Source organism: Typopeltis vanoorti, chromosome 22, assembly GCF_054136105.1.
Source record: "Typopeltis vanoorti isolate ZY-2024b chromosome 22, IOZ_Tvanoo_1.0, whole genome shotgun sequence".
Lineage (NCBI taxonomy): Eukaryota > Metazoa > Arthropoda > Arachnida > Uropygi > Thelyphonidae > Typopeltis > Typopeltis vanoorti.
This window is the reverse complement of record NC_143570.1, coordinates 42149118-42172227: the sequence shown is the minus strand read 5'-3', so window position 1 is coordinate 42172227 and position 23110 is coordinate 42149118. Positions and strand designations below refer to the sequence as shown.

At 33.9% G+C, this 23110-nt stretch overlaps 1 protein-coding gene across 1 annotated transcript; it reads right to left on the bottom strand.

The window, feature by feature from the left end:
- Window positions 1-21888: 21888 nt before the first annotated feature.
- On the bottom strand, window positions 21889-22581 carry LOC150094354 (zinc finger BED domain-containing protein 5-like). Its single transcript, XM_090412447.1, has one exon. It carries the CDS (start codon window positions 22579-22581, stop codon window positions 21889-21891), a length of 693 nt encoding a protein of 230 aa, XP_090268573.1.
- Between the last annotated feature and the right edge of the window lie 529 nt (window positions 22582-23110).

Below are 23110 nucleotides of genomic sequence, written 5' to 3'. Positions count from 1 at the left end.
TGTCCCACGGTTGCTCTATATTTGCTATTAAACCTAAAACTCAGAAAAAAAAATCAGCTAACGCCTTTTTATTCCCGTATACGGGAGTAGGCGAGGCCATTTAGCCCTATCTAACTTTTGGAGACTGAGTGGGCAGTTCAATCTCCACTGGTACCCAATCAGAGACAGATGGCCCAAGGCTATCACTAATTAAGCGGTACGCAGTGAAGAGAGACGGCTCAAATGTGCCGCCATCTCGTGGTCCCTAACCCTAACACAATATATTTAATGTCTGAAATAATGTGGGTTCTACGGTCGATTTTCTCGAGTTTACAGGACGAAAAACCCGAGTTTCCGGTAGGAAAAACCTGCTTGCCCGTGCCAGAGATCGACTAACTCGGGAACCGGTCGAAAAAAGGCTTAGAAAAATTTCCTCTAGTCGCCGACTAGACTCAAAACCAAGTCTTCCTTCGTGCGGCTAAGCGCGGCGGTATGCAAACGCCACATCCGCTGAGCTACACAGGCTCTCTAATCATAAACCTAAAACTCTAATCATAATATTTAGTTTTCGTTTCATTTTGGAAAACTCTTACCGTGTTTACAGATTATTTTATTTTATTTAAATAGAAACACGAGTTAGGAAATTTACACTGCATGCGATTAAGGCATTTGTCAATAAGAGTATAGGATTCAATAGCGAAGTAACTATAATGTCCTCATAAATATCTGTAAACAAAAACTATCAGGCTATCACAACTGTCGAAACAACGATAAAGACAATTTGCTGACTAGCGAATTAAAAGGAATGATAGAGGATTTTTTTGTATATCTTCTATAGAATGAATATGCAATTCCCTTCAAGCAGTTCTTTTTTATGGAGGGAGGAGAACAGAAGCATTTGGGTCCAAGGTCAGTGAATATATTATAATAAACATTCCATCAAACTGCTAGTGTAAATCGAGGTCTTTGCTATCACGTGTCATTAAATTTCCGAAATATTATTGTGCAGTAAAAATCCTTAGTTGTTTTGGCCGTAATTGAACAACAACAACCCATTATACGTTTACAAACCTTTGATGATGTCCTGTTTGTGTCCACATGAACAACGAAAGGTCATCGGATTTATTTTCTATCTCAGGATGTTGAATTTCAATATATTTATCGGCAGATGAGTCCTGGATAAGCCTAGATAAGAAAAGTGATGGCAGGCACAGAGCCAGATCGTTTTGGCATAAGTAGACATCATTATGAAGAAAGTGGGTGTCAGAAGGTATTTTTTTTTTATAATTATTTTACTATTTATTTATTTATGCTGCCACACAAGAGGCTGGAAAGACTGTAACAAATCAACGCTCTGTGCGGACACGGGTCAAGAGAAAAGTAATATGCTAATATTGATCTTCAAGAGTTGGAAGTTTAAGTCTTTGGGTAAGGCTGTTCCACAAGAACCTGTAGATAGAACGAACGATGAATGATAATATTAGGTTTGGAGAGTCAGAGTCATCAATGCTAAGCAGCTATTGTAGGTTTAACAGAAATGGGAGAGCATTAATGAAAGTGATTATAGTTCTGTCGAACAGTGGCCAGGAAAATATCTGTGGCAGAGACGTAAAGTGGAATCTGATACTCAGTGAAACGGTAGCTGGACAGAGTTTGTGAGAGGGTGGTCGTCTTTTGGGAAAGATTTTGGGAAACTAGAAAAAACTGCAGCTTTTTTTACAAGTTAAAAAAAAACAACATAAAATTGTATTGTGAAGCATTGGTGGTGACTAGGTTATCGTCTCCACATTAAAGGATGGTATGATGATCAGAGATTGGGGAAAGTGATTGTAGATGATCTTGAAACATGAGATGACTGAGAAACTGCATGGTTTGTCGTATGAGAAGGAGGGACGGCTAGCTATCATTGAGGTTATTGAAGAAGGTCGTAGGAAGAGAATGAGTGGAATAACAGAGCCTTAAGGAGCATCTCTATTAATAGGAAAATGAAAATTGGCATAGGAAGTGAGTTTTCTACATTTTGACCTTTCAAAGTCAGACTTAGTCCTATGAACGACTATCTTACAAGTGTTGCGATAAATGCTACGTGGTGGGATAACAGAACTGTTCACTCAGTCTTCAAAAGTTAGATACAACTAATTCGGCCTCGCTTTTACTCCCTATAAGGGAATAAAAGGCTTTAGCGGATCAGCGCAGCAGATGTTAAAAATCTCACAACACTGCGTTGTTGTTTGTTCCTGTTGCGTAAACACACACACATGAGGAAAGGTATATTTGAAATGCCGTGACAGAGAAAAAATATGAAAAGCACATTAAGAAGTTAGATTTGATTTATTTATATCTGAAATATTCATAACTGTACAGTACGTTAAATATGAAAATGTTGACAAAGACTATATAAACATAGAGACCTTGACTGTAGGCATATACTTGTATATTGCTATAGACACAATACTATTTTGGATTACTTCTGCCGATAAAAATGTTCCGATTGAAATCAAATTCAGATAACATGAAAATTTTAAAAAAAATAAATGCAAGACTTAAAAGTTAAGAAACTTTACAATATACACCAATAAGCAACGTTCTTAAACTTTCTTTGAGTATTTTTCGAATCACACCGTTTTAATTCGAATATGTGTTTACATTTTATAGGCAGAGAGGTAGTCTCGGTTGTATTGGGAAGGAGTGTGTTTCGGTCTGACAAGCTGGAAGAAAATCGACCGTGAGATGTGGTGATTAATACCCTTGGAGGCAGGGTGACCACATCTAGTATTTTCGTACTATACCTAGTACGTTTTTATAAATTTTTAGTGTTCTAGTACGTTCACCAACAGATCTAGCACTTTCTTCCTTACGAATAATAATAACAACAACATCAGAGTTAGGCATATGAGTTTAATGTTTTTCTCTCTCACCTCCCCCTATGTCACATTCAGTGACACAAGAATGATTTCTCTTTTTTTCCTATCGCTAGTCTTCTCTCGCCCCCCGATCCCGTACTCACGCAATCCGACTGGCATTAGCCAATGAAAATATATTATTCGCTGTTCAAACACTTCTCACGCGTTATAAGAAGTCCAGTGTTTTTATTAATATTAATTTTATTAACAAAAACTTGTTTCATTCTTCATCGAAAATATTATTATTTAGATTTTACTTTTAAACATGGACAAGAAAAACTTTTTAAATTTAAATTTGATTCTAAATCTCAGGGGAAAATGTGTAGTGCATGAGTCAGTAAAGTACATAAACGAACCACTGAAAGTGAAGATCTCAATGCTAGCCCTTCCCACTCACAAGAAACCACTTCTGACACAGGTAATTCAGATAAAAGAGAAAGTGATAATAGTTATGATTCAGGTTTACAAGGTTCATCTAAAAAGATGAAAAAATCATATAAGCAAAAATTCAAAGAAGAAGAATGGTTGGAGGATCCCTTTCTTAAATCCTTGATTTATTCAGGTAAAAGTAAAGGAGACACTGCTTATTGTAAATTTTGTGATATAAGCATTAATGGTAGCAAATGTCTGTTGATTCGTTATGCAAACACTCCAAATGACTAGCAGAATGTAAAATCTAAAAGAAGTCACCAGGTATAATGTCCTTGTTTAAATCCAGTTCCAAATACCAGTCGGAAAAACAAATTAAAGAGGCAGAATTAAGATTATGTGCATATGATGCAGACAGGTCCCTTCCGTTCAGGGGTGCAAAGAGTACAATGAACCTGGGTGGCACAATTTAGGGGCGATATAATCGAACACGTTCATAAAAAATAGGGAATGAATAATACACTGAACCGTTTGTGCATATTTGTAACCTTCCAATGTGAGAGATTTCAGTGAGGGGCTGAGTCGTTGGGTAGTTAAATAAATGGTACGGGCTTCAACACAACTTACTTGAATCACTGCTCTCAGCACACTGAACAAACATTTAGGAGTTTCTTGAGTTTTCTTCTTGATGGACCTATGTTTCACTCAGAATTTCTCCATGAGTGCGGGTTACAAAGATGCCTCCACGATCTCGATAAAAATACCGATACTGTTATTCCTGAGTCTGGCTATGTGACCTTCCTATCTCATCCTGCTTTCATATACTGCAGTTACCATATCTTTTAAGCCTGATCTCTTTCTTAGTTTCGTGTTTCTAACATGTTCCATTTTGTCGATGTTACAAATCTTAGGTTCCATTGCACGCTGAGTTATTCTGAGAGTCTCTTCTTTTCTTGTCGTGTTCCATGTTACATTATAGGAGTATGTTTGTTTATTATATAAAATAAGTTTTTTTTTTTTTTTACTATTTGTGTTTTTTCTTTATTTTAATATACATTCCTCTTAATGTGCACTATAATAAAATGATTCGTAACGTGTTATTGTACTTCGGAATCCTTTAATTTTTAATGGAAAGGGGGGGGGGACACAACAATTTTGCACTCATGAGTCGCAAATCCAAGGAACGGCCCTGGATGCCGAACACAATCTGCTTTTGTGGCTTATGGATACTCTTCCAACTTTATTGAAAACAATTGCTCCTGATAGTGAAATCGCTAAGAAAATACAGTGTGGACGTACTAAATGTAACTATCTTATAAAAAATGCGTTGACTGTACATTCATGCAATGAAATCTCAAAAAAGAAAACTCCTTTGATGAATGGACTCCTTTTGACAAAAGAAAAATTGAAACATTCATCGGCTACAGATTTTACTCTTTCTGAAGAGTTAATTGAATTAACAAAATCTGATAAAAAATAATGAATAAATACTTCCAGTGTTTTTCTTATGGGTGGGAATCCCTGTATATACGTAAATAGCATAATAAATAACTGAAAAGTTAATGTTACATTTTACTTTCAACACTAAAATGAGACTAAAATTATATGGTAAATTAATACTCATGTTAAGTGCTCGAGTTACAATTGGGACTTCAGTTATGATGATTGAAAACTGCAGCTCTTGGACTCATAGATCATACAGTGAGGAGAGTTTGACTTTTTTCTTTTCATATTTCTTGTGCATGTGTTACTTTAACGGTTTTATATTGAGTTCATCTATGATAATAAGGTAGTAATATCGTAAAATGTCTTAAATAGAGTGAAACGAAAGAAATGAAAATTTAGTACTTTTTTTTTCAGATCTAGTACCTTTTTCCTGCATAAGTTAGTACGAAATATTTTTGCTGGGTGGTCACCCTGCTTGGAGGGTGATGGATGGCAATGCTGTAGCCAATGAAGTTCTAACTGAGTCTCGGCTATTGCTGTTACCCTCCTGCCATGATCAGAGCTTTAATAGCTCAATAACACCTTATCCCTACACTGTCCTCTACAGATAACGGGGAAGATGAAAAGCATTCTTGCTTCGCCCCTTTAAGCCAGTCCTTATAAGAATATCGGTTGTGTTGAATATGCCGACGTAGATAGATAATTATAAGATTTTCTATCTTATAATTATTCAAATCCTAAATAAATATATATTATATTACATATTATATTACAAAATGCACCCAGTTTTGGTACGGAACAAGTTCATCCCGTCAAAAGAAGTTTTAAACAAATACATATAAATGTGAATTGTTCTTTATATTAATTAATATTATTTGCTTCGGAATATGCACAAAAATGCAAAACCAAAGCATGATGGGAAGAAATTAGGTCTATAATACAACAGCAAAATCTTTGTGTAATTTGTGTAATATTATAACCTATCCTTATATAGTCCTTATAAGGACTGGCTTAAAGGGGCGAAGCAATATTGCTTTTCATATTCCCCGTTGTCTGTAGAGGACAGTGTAAGGAGAAGGTGTTATTCAGCTATAAAGCTGTGATCATGGCAAGAGGGTAACAGCAATAGCAGAGCCTCAGTTAGAACTTCATTGGCTACAGCATTGCCATACATTACCCTCCAAGGGTACCAATTTTAGTCGCCTCGTACGACATGCATTAGCTACATTGGTGCTATTCTTATCCCGGCAACCACACTCTTTCATAGCAATAATTTAAATTAATATTATCCAAAAAATAAAAAGGTTTTTAAAATAAATTAGATTTTTGATATATCAAATATAAAAGCGATTTAAATTATCTGTTGCTTTATTATGATTTAATCTAACATTTGCAATTTATATATGAAATATTTTAAAAGAAAAAGAGATGAATTAACAATTCCACCTCAATCTACAGAATTCACTCACCTAAGGAAAAAAACAACAATTTCTTTAAGGCAGCTGACTTATGAACAACGTCATCTGGTGCCGATGCTAATAACTAATTTAAATCCTTAAAACAATAATAATAAAGCCATATGCATTTTTAATATAGGCATTAATCTGTAATTTAAATTGAAGGAAAAAGACAGCATAATTTAATATAATTCATTTTTTCTAAGTGTTAATTTGACGTCATTCAAAAAAGTATCTTCACTCAACAGATATTGCTTCCAAAAAGTTAAAATTTACAATAGGAGACTAATATCTCAATCACCAAAGCAGCCACCAGGGGAAAGACTCTACGTTCCAAAAGACGTAGATTTCATGGAAGTTCTTAGAGTAGTGGTGAAATGTTCAAAAGTGTCTGTCACCTCTTTTTTTTTTTTTTTTCTAATAGAAACTGTAGGTTAATGACTATCTGAAAGAACATGAGGTTTTAAATTGATAAGAAATATTTTAGGAAGACAGTTTTTATTTTCTGTCTATTTATGAAATGACCACAACCGTCTGCTGTCACTGTGTCTTTGTATAAGATCGGACAGTTATCTAAGCTTATTTATTTATTTTAATTAATATTTATTAATTCTAAAACATTTTTGCATAACTAAAAGCATTCTATAGTAAAGAACTAAGAAGGAAGAAATGTTATCGTTTAATAAATAAAAATTTATATTTAAAAAAAAAAGCTTTTGCTCTATTACATACAAAGAAAACCCCATTAAATTACTTTTCGTTACTTGTTTGTCTTATTACAACTTGTTTTTGATGTATACAACGCGAGTGAGATTCGTGCTTTTCCATTGTTGGTCTGCCAACAAGTCACGTGAATCAATACACATCCTTTTACTAAAGACATGCAAATTTTACCTGTAACCTTCGTTAATACATTAGCATAACAAATTAACATCCATGAAAACAATAAATTCAGAATTGCTAAATTATAACCGTTAACTGTATACGTATAACGTAGATGTAATATTTGCGTAAAACGACTACCTACCTTCAAAAGTAATCGGTGTATTTTGATGGTGACAACCACGGTTATCGCTGTTAAAGAAAGTGACATCTTTAAAGTCGAAGATATTTTATAATCTTATTTCAAAATCTACAGAGAGACACTAATACGGAAATATTTATGTCTTCAATGACCTTGCAGTTGACTAAGATCGTTAAAGTGCAATATCCGAAGACCACGTGACCTCTTTTCCATAAGATATTCGCTACCTATACAGCACAGAAGTCCTGAATGTATTTTCTTTGCATATTTTGTAGTTAACTTCATATCTAATCTTAGAACAACAATTTAAAAGTATCAGATTGATTTTAGAATTACATATTTGTCTTTATGTAGCCCCCACGTGCGACAGATTTTTGTAAACATACAGTGCATTAGTAATGTGGTTTGCTAAGGATTTTTTTTTATTAATTTCATATATTTTAACCTGGTTCCAAAACCCTACTCTAGAGAGCAAACAAGGAACTTTTGAAGCCACTTCGAGCCTCCAGTAAGCAGGAAAGGGTCTCACACTGGGTAATAAATTTCATCTACCACCGAAAGACAATCGGAAACATTCATACCAACGTCGTGATTCTAAACTTCAACGGCAATTAAAGATTTATTTATAATAATAAAGTTTCTATAGGGAAAAAACGAACTCCATTTTGGCGAAAGAGGTAGAATCATTGCTTTAAGATTCTTGTCGCTCTAAACTGTATTTACATCATATTTACATATAAAGGAATCTGAAACTGTCTAAAGCCATACGAAACGGAAGATATAAGATAAACTCCTTTAATTTCAAAACATTTGTAGTCATAACTGCGTCAATGCTCATGCGCACTCCAAAATCCCCAGGAAGGAGATCTGTAACAGTGTACCCTGCGGCTAAAGGGTGGTACCTTCAGATCTTGAGAAAAATGAAAGAACCTTCATACGACCTGTACTGTGGAAGAGAAAACAAAGGACATTTTGTTGAGTAATGAAAGTCTTTACAACTCTCTGTAATATCTCGATGTATACGCAACAGGCACCCACTTGAATACAAGATTTATAAGGGTGGCCTTGGATTTATCACTAGGCTATTTTATTGGAGCTATTAATTAAAATTCGATGCACGTCCTCTGCACGTGCGTTCTTTTGCTTTTCGGATATAGCAGCTGCTTATTTACAGTAATATTTGTAAGGAAGCTTAAGAAAAGAAAGAAAAAGGAAAAAGTTTAGGATATAAAACTGTAGGAAGTCTGAGTTGTAGATTGTCAATATGTATCAGGTATTTACAACTGCTGTGTGTGTGTGTGTGTGTGTGTGTGTGTGTGTGTGTGTGTGTGTGTGTGTGTGTGTGTGTGTGTGTGTGTGTGTGTGTGTGTGTGTGTGTGTGTGTGTGTGTGTGTGACTCCGATTATTTCCGAACATTACGATCGAATGTTTCCGAACACGTCCGAATGTTTCCGAATATCTCCGATTGTCACAAATGTACTGAATCCACGATTATTCAGCTGCATATTATATACCTTATTCTGTCACCATGGAGTTTTTCAAAATGACTTATGGTAATGAGAGCTGTTATTATGCTGAATTGGGTAATTAGCGGATAAAAGGCGTGACATATCCTGCTCATCACGCTTCCTCTTTCACACCGATTGTAATCAAGTTGCACTAACAGTGCAATTAAATTGAAATAAACACTGACTGCAAGCACGCCACCATGCGAGCAGAATTTCAATTCTTACTTTTCTATTATTTGATTGCTAGATTCCGCTTTGTCCTTTTCTGAAGATAAACGCAAATAAAATTATTTTTTCTTTTCTTTTTTTTTCATTAGAGATTTCTTTAAGCGAAGGTTAATTCTGCATCAGCAGTTTCAATTTAGTAAACGCTTATATTATTCTGCAAGATCTTGTGGGTTAAGATTTGTTAATTTTTTATTTTCATTTATTTTTATATGTTTAATTTATTTATTATTGCTCTGCTCTCCCACATTTTTATTATGAAACCCAAGTGAACCAATCGAAGAGCAAATCAAGGCCAATAAATAATCGATTTCCTCTTAGTGTTGCTGTATACAAAACAACAATTAATAACAAGGAAATCAGTGAGACAAATGAGCTCTTTTGAAAACTGTTTGGTTGTCTACTATCCAGGAACTGTTTACAAAACTGTCAGTAATTTGAAATACAGTTTTACTATTTCCAAACACTCAAATGTCTGAGCAACATTTGAGAAGGTAGAAATGAAGATAATGAGGAATATATTTTTTTTAATTGTTCTTTCAAATATTTACATATGTACAATGATCATCTATTCAGTATATTATTTTACAAGGTTCAGCACTTTGTGCTACATATTATGAGATTTAAATCGTAATGCTGATAACAGTTTTTTTTATATAACAATCATAATAATAATTTACAATTATATTGTTCAGAGTTACATAAGTTGTATAATATTACATGTTGTGGTTTACTATTTTTTTTTCAAGTTTGAAAAGGTGTGATTATACAACAGTATTTACAGATATGCAATCTGAATATTATGTGTCCTTATTTTCACAAACATACGGTGTAAACTCATGATTTACTTTTAAAATAATTTTTTTTTACATTGCATTCATTTGTTATAATTATTATATACATTACATACATTTGTTATAATTATTATACACATTACATTCATTTGTTTACATGTGATACATTAATTACATTTGTTTACATGTGATATTTACAATACATACATTGGTTTACATATAATACATACATTGGTACACAATAAATAACGGAAAAAACTCACGTAGAAAGTTTATTTATTAGTATAATTTTCGCCTGTGTGTCACAGGCATCTTCAGTACAATTAGGCACAAAAATTAAACACTAACTGACAATTCCAAAAAGCGCCACCTAAGTAGCTGGTGTAAGATAACTAAAAAGGTCAATAACTTTCCTAAAAAAAAAAAAATTAATATAATAAAAAGTTAGGAAAGATTAGCTGATTTGTAAAGTACTATCTCCTATAAAGGGGACAGACGTAAGCCGTCGGATCTGTTTAAGTTAGGAGAATGAAGTAGAGTTTCACATGTTTCTTTATAAAGGCGTTCCATGAGAAACTGACGTTTGTGAAGAACTCTTGTCTTTCTCCAATGAACTCTGTGTCTAGTGAAGTTGGCATGTTCAGAAAGTCCAGACTTTTCAGGTTTAAGGTATTCAATATAAGATTGGTGTTCTTCTAGCCGAATAGAGGCAGATCTTCCCGTTTGTCCGAAATAAGATAATCCACAAGAGCACGGAATCTGGTAGACACCTGGATGATTAAGATGTGGAAGCTTGTCCTTAGGAGAAGTGAGAAAGGTGGAGATTTTTCTAAACGGTCGAAAGGCAACAAAAATATTCAGTGGTTTTAAAACTTTTGCTATACGTTCACTGATGCCTTGTACATAAGGGACAGTAATGCGCGTTATTTCCTCTGTGTTTGAAGAGGAAGACATATTAAAACTACTCAAAGTTCTTTCAATGAAGCAATTCTTATAACCATTAGATAGAAAGGAAGAAGTTATGTATTGTAGTTCTTTCTGTAAAAGATCGTCTGTAGAACAAAAGGAGTGGGCCCGATGAACCAGTGTTTTAATAGTTCCTGCCTTTTGACTGGGATGGTGATGAGATTCCGCATGGATATAATGGCCTGTATGAGTCTTCTTTCTATAAACTGAGAAATGTAGGTTACCATCTGGTTGGCGAAGAATTAGAATATCTAAAAAGGCTAACTGCTTATTTGATTCTATTTCTAGGGTAAACTTAATCCTAGGATGAAATGCGTTTAACTTAGTGAGAAATTGTTGAAGTTCATCAGAAGAGCCATTCCATACAGCAAAAATGTCATCGACATATCTGAACCAATGCATAGGTCTGGGAGAAATATTGTCAAAGATACGTTGTTCAAAATGTTCCATAAAGAAATTGGAGATAGCAGGAGAAAGAGGATTACCCATTGCTGTTCCTTCAATTTGTTGATACAACTTATTTTTAAAGGAAAAATAACCAGAATTTATTACAAAATCAAATACGTTTACAATGTCCGAAGGAAATTCCAGTTGTAGTAATTCAATACTTTTCGAAAGAGGCACATTTGTAAATAAAGAAACAACATCTAAACTGATCATGATATCAGAAACGTCCAAATGAAGATCTGAAATTTTATTTTTGAAATCCAAAGTATTTTTTATATAAGTATCAGTTCTTCTAGTTGAAGAGGAGAGTAAATTTTCTGAGAGGACGTTTCCGATATCATGATCAGTTTAGATGTTGTTTCTTTATTTACAAATGTGCCTCTTTCGAAAAGTATTGAATTACTACAACAGGAATTTCCTTCGGACATTGTAAACGTATTTGATTTTGTAATAAATTCTGGTTATTTTTCCTTTAAAAATAAGTTGTATCAACAAATTGAAGGAACAGCAATGGGTAATCCTCTTTCTCCTGTTATCTCCAATTTCTTTATGGAACATTTTGAACAACGTATCTTTGACAATATTTCTCCCAGACCTATGCATTGGTTCAGATATGTCGATGACATTTTTGCTGTATGGAATGGCTCTTCTGATGAACTTCAACAATTTCTCACTAAGTTAAACGCATTTCATCCTAGGATTAAGTTTACCCTAGAAATAGAATCAAATAAGCAGTTAGCCCTTTTAGATCTTCTAATTCTTCGCCAACCAGATGGTAACCTACATTTCTCAGTTTATAGAAAGAAGACTCATACAGGCCATTATATCCATGCGGAATCTCATCACCATCCCAGTCAAAAGGCAGGAACTATTAAAACACTGGTTCATCGGGCCCACTCGTTTTGTTCTACAGACGATCTTTTATAGAAAGAACTACAATACATAACTTCTTCCTTTCTATCTAATGGTTATAAGAATTGCTTCATTGAAAGAACTTTGAGTAGTTTTAATATGTCTTTCTCTTCAAACACAGAGGAAATAACGCGCATTACTATCCCTTATGTACAAGGCATCAGTGAACGTATAGTAAAAGTTTTAAAACCACTGAATATTTTTGTTGCCTTTCGACCGTTTAGAAAAATCTCCACCTTTCTCACTTCTCCTAAGGACAAGCTTCCACATCTTAATCATCCAGGTGTCTACCAGATTCCGTGCTCTTGTGGATTATCTTATTTCGGACAAACGGGAAGATCTGCCTCTATTCGGCTAGAAGAACACCAATCTTATATTGAATACCTTAAACCTGAAAAGTCTGGACTTTCTGAACATACCATCTTCACTAGACACAGAGTTCATTGGAGAAAGACAAGAGTTCTTCACAAACGTCAGTTTCTCATGGAACGCCTTTATAAAGAAACATGTGAAACTCTACTTCATTCTCCTAACTTAAACAGATCCGACGGCTTACGTCTGTCCCCTTTATGGGAGATAGTACTTTACAAATCAGCTAATCTTTCCTAACTTTTTATTATATTAATTTTTTTTTTAGGAAAGTTATTGACCAGTCACACAGTGTATCTGCACACACACAATGAAAAACATATTCTCTTTTCTGTACAGTACAAAATTGGATATACAAAATGCAGAGTACATTTTATAAATATGAATATACATTTTTTTAAACTATCTAAATTTGGATTGGCACCAATGTGCACACAATTCACGATACAATGCAGTAATACAACGTACACACACAATTCAATAATAACAATAATTTATTTATTTTTTTTCTTATTTATTTATTTATTTTTTTTTTTTTACATTTTATTATGTCTCAGTATAAGTTACATACAAGAATATTATTTACAGAATTACAATAAGGATTGTACAGAATTTTTTTTTTTTATTTTATTTTATTTTTTTTTTTTTATATGTCTCAGATGAATTGCATACATAGCTGCTGTAGTAATTATATGTATATAATATTTATAACGCATTACAAGTGTGTATAACAGATACTTGCAAGTTAGTAATTTTCTTCCTCGAAGCTTAGCAGAGCTTATCTGAGGAAGATAATAGATGACAGAGGGTGGTGGTTTCATGGTTGTGTTCCTATAGTGGTCACAAGCCAGGTGTTGATTTTACTGTTTGTTGGTACGTGCTTGAAAGATTTCGACTGCTATTACAGTTTAACTTTTTTTTTTTTTTTGTGCAAATAGGGTTGGATTTAGACATGGTGTGTTTGTTTCTTTGTGTTCTTGTAGTGGTAGTTTTTTGAGGAGGGGTTGTCGTAGGTTTGTGTGTGTGTGTATGTGTGGCGGGGGAGAGAGAAACAGGAATTGCTCTAATTTTCATTCTCGCTATAGTATTTATATAGTGCCTGTTTCAGCTCTCTGTATGTTCCTAGGTTTCTGTTGTCGAACGGCAGTTTGTTTATCATGTCAGGTACATAGTAGTTTCGGGTGGCTTTGCCGTGGTGATTATTGTACTTATATGTTATGTAGTTTGTTGACTGTGGTCTTGTTATTTGATATGTTGTTCTGGTTACTCTATATGTTGGGCTGTAGTAGTGTTTTAACATGACTGTGTAGTGGCGTAAGTGTTTCACCTTAAATATTTTGTGTTTTGTACATGCTTCCTGCATAAGAGTGGGTTGTTCCCAGAATATCAGTTTTATCATTTTATCTTGCAACCATTGTAGCCTTTTAAGTCTGTAGTCTGCGCAGAATGCGTATGATGTGATTGCATATCTTAAAATGTTTTCACATAATGCTTTATAGATTAGTATTTTTATGTGGGTTGGGGCAATGTCTTTTAATCTGTATAGTTTGCTTGCTATTATCCTAAGCTTGGTATGTAGGTAGTTTGTATGGCTATTCCAACTTTGATCTGCATCGAAGTGAAGTCCAAGGTAGCGTGTTGTTTAATAATAATAATAATAATAATAATAATAATAATAATAATAATAATAATAATAATAATTCGAAAGTTAAACAACAGGCAGCATCATTAAAATACATCAGAATACATTAAAAGAGTTAGAAATATTCTGAAAACAAAACTAAATGGATGACACAATTAGAGCAATGCATTCTTGGGCTATACCAGTGATCCGATACACAGCTGGCATAATAAATTGGAAAAAAGAAGACCTGGACAAACTAGACCGCAAAACTAGAAAACTAATGACTATGCATCATGCATTACATCCACGAAGTGAGGTTGACCGGTTGTACCTACCGAGGAGAATAGGTGGACGGGGTCTGCTGCAAGTGAAACAGACTGTGGAAGAAGAAGAAATTGGTTTAAGAAATTACATCGACAATAGCTTTGAGCCAATGCTTCAAGCAATTACACAAGAGGGCCTTCTAAACGCAATAGGAAACAAATCCGATTACAAAATATAATGAAATTTCAATAATAATAATAATGATGATAACATAGTTTTTTTGCTATCTTTTAAAATAACAATCACAGTAATAATTTACAATTATATAGTTCAGAGTTACACTATATAATTGTAAATTATTACTGTGTCATTGTAAATTAATAATAATAGTAATTTTTTAACACTTTATTATGTATTGCATACATATAATAATTAGATTATAAAATTATAGAAATTAAGAAAAATATAAAAATTACATTTTTTCCCAGATAAATTACATACATTATATGAACACAATTATGCATAACAAATACTTTCTCGTACATAAAGTTTTTTTTAAATAATAATAACAATAACTGTTTATAACGTATATTATTATAATATTCATAATTATGATTATTACAGATGTTTTTTAATTATTAATTAAATTCTTTTTTTTAATTTTTAACATTTTATTATTTCTCATTTGTAATAATAACAATTCATAATAGATAATTACAATTATTATTTCTCATTAATTTTTATTTATATATATTTTTTTATTTTTTATTTTTAAAGTTTGAGAAAGAGTGATTATTCATACAAATTTCTGCATCTGCTTATAAGGGTTACTTGTAGATGACTGAGGCAAGTTCATCCAGCCTACTTCGAAGCTTGGGTTAGCTTTTATGAAGAGAGTGGGATTTAGCTTTCACTATTTGTATTGTTGCTACTGTTTATGTATGGGATGTAGGCATTGGATGCTAGTGATTTATAATGTGTATATTAGTGTTAATGGTTTCTTAACTTTGTAAGTATATTTTCCAGGGTTCTTTTTTTAATGTTCTGTAGTTATCTACGTGTTTTAACTTTCTTGGTAGGTTGTTGAGTTGCGTGGGTATCTGATGTGATCTCACAAAAGAACCGTATGAGTTGTTGAAGGGTGTGGGGATGAAGAGAGTTGTTGTAGGTCGTGTTATACGATATGTGTCTCTGTTGTTTCGGTAGGTGATGTTGAAATAATTCCTTGTTAATGTCATGTAGTGTTTCAGGTTTTTAATGCTCAGAATTCTGTGTATCGCCATGTGCTTGTCGGATATTGCTTGTTGCGTGTAAGGTGTCCAGATCACTGTCGACACGAATTTCCTGTGTAGTGTTTCTAATTTTGTTAGGTGGCTGTTTGATGTATTTGCATAGACTGTTATTCCGTATCTGAGTAGGGATTCGCAGATACCGTGATATGGGAGTTTTTTTATGTTGGGTGAAATAATATCTTTAACTTGGAAGAGTTTTGCTGCGATGATCCGGAGTTTAGTGTGTAGGTATTCTATATGTTTTGTCCATTTAAGGTGGGAATGTATATAGAGACCGAGGTATTTTGCGTGTGTTACAGGTTTGATTTCGGAACATTAGCAGGTATTTTTGCTGTTGATGCAGCAGTATGTGTGACAATGTATCGATAGTGATGTAGCGCGTATGATTATTGGGTTGTGTATTGTCAACATCTGTGTTTTGGTGCCGTTGATTAGAATTGCATTTTGGTGAAAGTATGTTGTGATTTCGTTTAGGTCTTGTTGTGCTTTGCAGTGAGCTGTGTTAATGTCTGTGTGGATTGCGAGTAGTGCAGTGTCATCTGCGTATTGAAATATTTGACTTCTTATGGATATGTTATGAACATCGTTAATGTATATGTTGAATAGAGTGGGTGATAATATGGCACCTTGAGGTACACCGTGTTTTACTTGTATACTCCGACTGTGACATGTATGTATTTTTGTTACTTGTGTTCTGTTTGAGAGGTAGTTCTTGAACCATGTATGCAGTGTTCCTCTTATACCTATTTAGTATAGTTTGGTGAGTAGTATGTCATGTTCAAGTGTGTCAAATGCTTTGGTTAGGTCCAGCAGTATGAGGACGGCATACTTGTTTTTGTCGAGAGCTTTGTTTATTGTGTCGGCGATGTCTTCTAATAAAGTAATGGTGCTTTTTGTTTTCTGAAATCCGTATTGGTTTTGTGAGATGATGTTGTACTTCTGTAAATAGTTTTGTAGTCTGGTGTGTGTTATTTTTTCTAGAATTTTTGAGATGACTGGTAGTGTAGCTATTGGTCTGTAGTTCTGAGTATCGTTTCTTTTGCCGTGTTTGTATATTGGCGTAATTACTGCAGTTTTTAGTTGTTGTGGAATAATGCCTGTGTCGAATATTATGTTCACGAGTTTCAAAAGTATTGGATTTATTTGTTCAAAATGTGTTATAAGGTCTGTGAGTCTTATTTTGTCTATTCTTGGAGTGGTCTTTGGTTTTAGTTGTAGGATTGCCTCTTTCAGTTCTTGTTTTGTTATGGGTGGAAAATACATCGTTTGTTGTTGACTTTGTGTCGGTAGTTTTTTGTTGATCGTTAGTAGTTTGTCTTTTTTGAGTTGTGTGATGTTGTTTGTGAAAGCATGGTTGAATGAGTCTGCTAGTTCCTCTTGGTTTGTGTCCTGACCGAAGCTTTTTGCAATAAAATCTTGTGCTGAAGTTTTCTTTTTTCGGGCTATTAATTCGTTGAGTGTTGCCCATGTTTGCTTAATATTGTTGTTATATTCCATGAATTTTTGGAAGTAGTATCGTCTTTTTGCCCTACGAATTTTTGTTGTTAGTTTATTTCTTGTGTTTTTGTATAAGGTTTGTAAATGTGTGTTACTGGGTGACTTTTTAAGTTTTTTCCCATAGATTTTCTTTTTCAGTAATAGCATTTAGTATGTTGTCATTTATCCATGGGTTGCTGTCTGTTTGTCGCCTCGTTTGTGTAGGTTTTGTTGCTTTTTTGTATATTTCTGTGAACATTAGTTGAAAATTCTCGTATAATGTTACAGGATCGTTTATTTTAAGTAGGGAATTCCAGTCTGTATTTTTTACTTGGTTATCGACAATGCTCTCTAATATGATCGAGTTTTGTCGACTTTTGTGGTGGTGGGAGGGGGGGGCGGTAGGAAACGTAATAAAACGAAGTTGAGACAAAGTAGTGATCGGCAATTTTTACGTTAATTACTGATGATGTATATGTATGGATGGGAGCCGTATGTTGATATGATCAATGCATGATTGTGTTAGTGAGTTATTGAGTATTTCTTCTCTTGTTGGTGTGTTAATACTAGGGTTTATGTTGTACTGACTTAGTATATCAAGATATGTGTTAGTGGTTGAAGAAGCGTGGTCTAGAGTATTTATGATAATGTCTCCTATTAGGATGAGCCTGTGTGTTGTACGCGGTTTGATGCCGCTTAGCCATGTTTCTAACTCGTGAAGAAAACTGAGTGGATTATTATCTGGGGGTCTGTATATTGTGTATTTGATACTATTGTGGCTATTTGTGAGTTCTAAAATTAGTGTTTCCGCATGTTCGAAGTGAGTTTGTTTTTCTGTCACATTGTATTTTTCTTTGATAAATGCCACAATTCCACCTCCTCTTTTGTTTAGTCTACATAAGTTGTAGGTTTGATAATGATTTGTGTTGTATGCGTAAATTTCTGTGTCGTTTATTGCAACTTCGGTCAGTATTAGCGCATCTATGTTTATCATGGTATAATTGAGCTGTGTAAAAAAATAATAATAATAATAATAAAGATTATTAAAAATAAGTAAGGAAAGAACCTTTTAGGTAAATAGTTTCTTGATATCTGCCTTCTCCCATCTTGATCTCTTTTGTATTTATGTATTTTTGTATTTGTGTATAACTCTTTGTTATATATTATGATTAAATGATTATAATTAATTAAAATATATTATAATTCATGAATTATGTTTTATAAATGATTTTTACTCAAACATCTCTTGATTTACACCATATAAGAATTCTCATCAGTGGCTTTATAAGTCGACATTTATTATTAGTATATATAATTGAAAATAATTGAAAAAGATCGAGGAGAGAAAGTCCTTTTTAGGACTTTCCAGGGTAACAAATGGCAATGCTGTAGCCAATGAAGTTTTAACCTGAGGCTCGGCTATTGCCGTTACCCAGCCATGACTAGAGCCTTTTAGCTCAATAACACCCCATCCACACAGATTTTCTTCATTCAGATGACGGGATAAAGGGTCAAGGACTCAGTCCATCGCCCAGTTCTTATAAGAACTAAGTATATATAATTGCTAATATATATATATATATATAATTACTAGTATATATATATATATATCAATTGCTAATATATATATATATATAATTGTAATTACTAATATATATATATATGTATATATATATATATATATTGCTAATATATATATATATGTATATATATATATATATATATTGCTAATATATATATATATCAATTATATATACTTAGTTCTTATAAGAACTGGGCGATGGACTGAGTCCTTGACTCTTTATCCCGTCATCTGAATGAAGAAAATCTGTGTGGATGGGGTGTTATTGAGCTAAAAGGCTCTAGTCATGGCTGGGTAACGGCAATAGCCGAGCCTCAGGTTAAAACTTCATTGGCTACAGCATTGCCATTTGTTACCCTGGAAAGTCCTAAAAAGGACTTCCTCTCCTCGATCTTTTTCAATTATATATACTAGTCCTTATCCTTATAAGGACTGGCTTAAAGGGGCGAAGCAAAAATGCTTTTCATCTTCCCCGCTATCTGTAGAGGACAGTGTAGGGATAAGGTGTTATTGAGCTATTAAAGCTCTAATCATGGCAGGAGGGTAACAGCAATAGCCGAGCCTCAGTCAGAACTTCATTGGCTACAGCAATGCCATCCAAGGGTATTAATCACCGCATCTCACTGTCGATTATTCGATCCACCTGATTGGTCTGAACAAACCTAATCAATCCACACATTTTTTGATCTTCAATTATATATACTAATTAATGAATATACTAATTAATGAATTAAAGCTCTGATCATGGCAGGAGGGTAACAGCAATAGCCGAGCCTCAGTTAGAACTTCATTGGCTACAGCATTGCTATCCATTACCCTCCAAGGATATTGGATTCATACCAATTATATATATATATATATATATATATACTAATAATAAATGTCGACTTATAAAGCCACTGATGAGAATTCTTATATGGTGTAAATCAAGAGATGTTTGAGTAAAAATCATTTATAAAACATAATTCATGAATTATAATATATTTTAATTAATTATAATAATTTAATCATAATATATAACAAAGAGTTATACACAAATACAAAAATACATAAATACAAAAGAGATCAAGATTATTAGTAAATTTGCTATTAGTATATTAGTATAATTGTTGCCTCAGGATGGCTAAACGCACCCTGGTTTGTCAAAAACGCTCAACTTTATCGCGATACTAAACTACCAAGCATCAAGACACTCATGAATAACGAACGTCGCAGAAAAATTCTTTGCAATAACAGAAAACGACCAAAACCAATTACTATCAATTGTTAAAATATTACATCAAACTACAGCCCAACAGACCACTTCAAAACACAGAAGACCAAAAAGCATCTTAAAATAAAAACCAATAGAAAAGCTTACAAAGAGCGGGCATAATATCCACCCAGCTACCTCAACCTCAAAGTAAAATAGAGATAAAGGGATAAAGAGCCAAGGGCTCACTCCATCTACCACAGAAGTTAACAGTTAGTATAATTGCTGGCTGAGTGCAGGGGCTCTATGCCAATACCGACAGTGCAACACGTGCATTTGTACGGGACGACAAGCTTTTTTTTTGGAGGGGGCGGCGGAAAAATTGGCACAAACTATACAAAAAGTTAGGAGGAAGGGGGGCAAAATTCCTAGTTGCGTCCCTGGTTGAGTGCCCTTGATATGTTCCAAATTAAATATTATTTATGCTTGTGCATTTTTGTTAATATTAATTAAAGAACGATACTAATCAATGCATTTTCGTTAATACACAAGTCATATTGATGAAAAATATTGACTGCCACCAATAGAAGCAATTATTTTTTGACGGTGATTCGTGGCTGAAGTGAATGATTTGTGTGTGATGACTTTTTCCATCCGAATTTCTTTGTATTACTTTTTAAGATTATTTATTCATTATTATCCCCTGTATACTAACAACATCTCAATTTTTTCAAAAAAAAAATTATGTACATTTTTTTTCATACCCTAATTCTGCTCTTCATCGAGGATTATTCTGCAAGATCAAATTCTGCGAGTCCTATTTTGGGCTTCTGTGCCCAAAATAGGACTCGCATCTAAAAAATTTAAAGGAAAAGTTATGCAGTTCCATATTTATTTTGAACCCTCCCTCCTTGATAGAAATGAGGGATTATCCAAAACAAGTTTACAATGTCCGTTAAGAGTGACTAACTCCGAAAATTTTGAAATATGCATCACAATGATATATGCGCTAGCATATATTAAATACCAATTCTCCGTTATTTATCTATCATCATCCTATCTGATAGTATCCGTAGCATTTAGTTCTCTACTATTAATAAAATGCAAAATATTTAACGTTCTTAACATTAATTCACTTATTGAACTGTGCCGTCCAATTCCACTGTTCACAGTCATATCCTTACATTAATTCTGTATCAAACAAGGTCAATCGTCTGAAAACTGACGGATTACGAGGTCATATACGAACAAACTCGTATTCTGTCTGTACTCTACTTTATCCGGTCATTAAACCGCTTTTTCATAGAAGTTTGGGGAGTTCAATTACAACAAAAACTTCGGTACTAACTGTTACAACGCTGCTCTAACAAAAACTCTATTTGCAGAAGTTCAACCTTTTCTAATATTTATTCTCTAAGTCAGGGGTTCTCAACCTTTTCCAATGGCGTACCCTATATTTAATTCAGGATATTAGATGTACCAGTAAGCAAATTTATTCTGTAAAAGCATGATTTGTTGGATCCAGGGGAAAAATAAGCATTTTTCTGCAATACTAGTGATTTATTTAGTCATTTATTATTTTATTCAGATATTTATTGGAGAAACAGATACTCTTTGAATCTATTCAATGGACTGTTCTGTAAAATGTGCAATTTTTAAAAAATAAAATAATAATGAATGAATACAACAAATTTTGACAAACACATATTCTCGATAAGGTACTTCAGTTCTCAAATAAACTTACAATCAGTACACGCTATAAATGTAACATATTTATAGTTAACCACTTGCCAGCCTGGCTGCCGAGTGGTTAGCGTATCCACTCTCCAGCCAAAAGGCTGCGGGTTCGAATCCCGCCGTGGGCATGGATGTTTGTGATTGTCTGTGGAAATACTAGTGGTGGTGGTCATCGGTAGATGGCGTTGGCGTAGTTAATGGATTGAGTGGTGAAGAGAGAGTTGTACAGCAGGTGCCCTCCCTCGATGAGTCTTTGAACTCCCTGGAGGTGTCTAATAATAATAATAATAATAATTTTAATTACAGAACTCCCATTCTTGTTTCAGCATGAAGGTTGTGCTTGTTTAGCTAAACACAGCTTCTTAATATCTGGTTTCAATTGACTTAATTTGAATCTTAAATCGGGTTCAACATTCAACTTATTCCTGTACTTGTTTTGGATATAAATGAGAGAAGAAAACCCACATTCGCAAAGGTAAGTAGTTGCAAACACCGACAGAAATTTTACAGCTTTTTCTGAGATTATTGGATATTCATTTCTTCTTGCCAACCAGAAGTCAGTTAAATCTATCCTCTTTATCGTTTGCTTGAGACTTCCGTCGCAGGAGAACTCAATCAGTTCATCTTTCTCGGAAGGAGTTAACGTTTCTGGTAAAGTGTCATCAATGGAAAACGGCTCTCTAATCCAAAATTTGGAAGCCGGGTTTTCAGGGAAGTATTCCTTGAAATCTGTGATTAGACTCCCAAGATGCCTCTTTATATTCTCTGCCAGTTCACTATGAAAAAGAATTTCATTCTCGGTTAAGAAAGCATCCAACAATGAAAAGGAACACGTATTTCCAGTATCGATTTCTTTAATGATGAAGCCAAGTTTTTTTTTCCTAAGAGCTGCAGTTTTATCCTGTACTAAGAATAAGGAAGTACACGCACCCTGCAAGCTCGTATTCAGCTGGTTAAGGTGGAAAATAAACCTGCCAGAAGTGTGAAGTAAAAGAGAATCATGTTCAGCATCCATTTCATTGCACAAAATGGAAAATAGTCTGAATTCAAGCTCTGGACTTAATGAAGTTAACAATTCTCACACTTTCATTCAAAACTGTCTTCCGAGCAACAGACATATTTCTTGTGACTAAAGCCTCGCGATGAATGCTACAATGTACAATTTTGCTTGTGGAGCGACTTCTTTAATTTTTGCAACAACGCCACTGTGTTTCCCAACCATTGCACGTGCTCCATCAGAACAAACATCAACACACATTTATTCCATTCTGTATCATTCGTTTTCATAAATTGGTTTAATTTTGAAAATATTTCATTTGAGGTTGTTCGAGCAGACAGTGGTTCACAAAGCAAGAACTTTTCCTTCACTGTTTTCCCATCTATAAATCTTATATACGTAAGAAGATGGGTCATGCTGATAATGTCAGTAGTTTCATCCAATTGTATGGAAAAATATTTACTAGCCTGAACTTTTTCTATTAACTGCTCCTTAACATTTGAAGACAAATGTAGTTTGTCTGAAATTCTTCGTGATACAGCTGTCA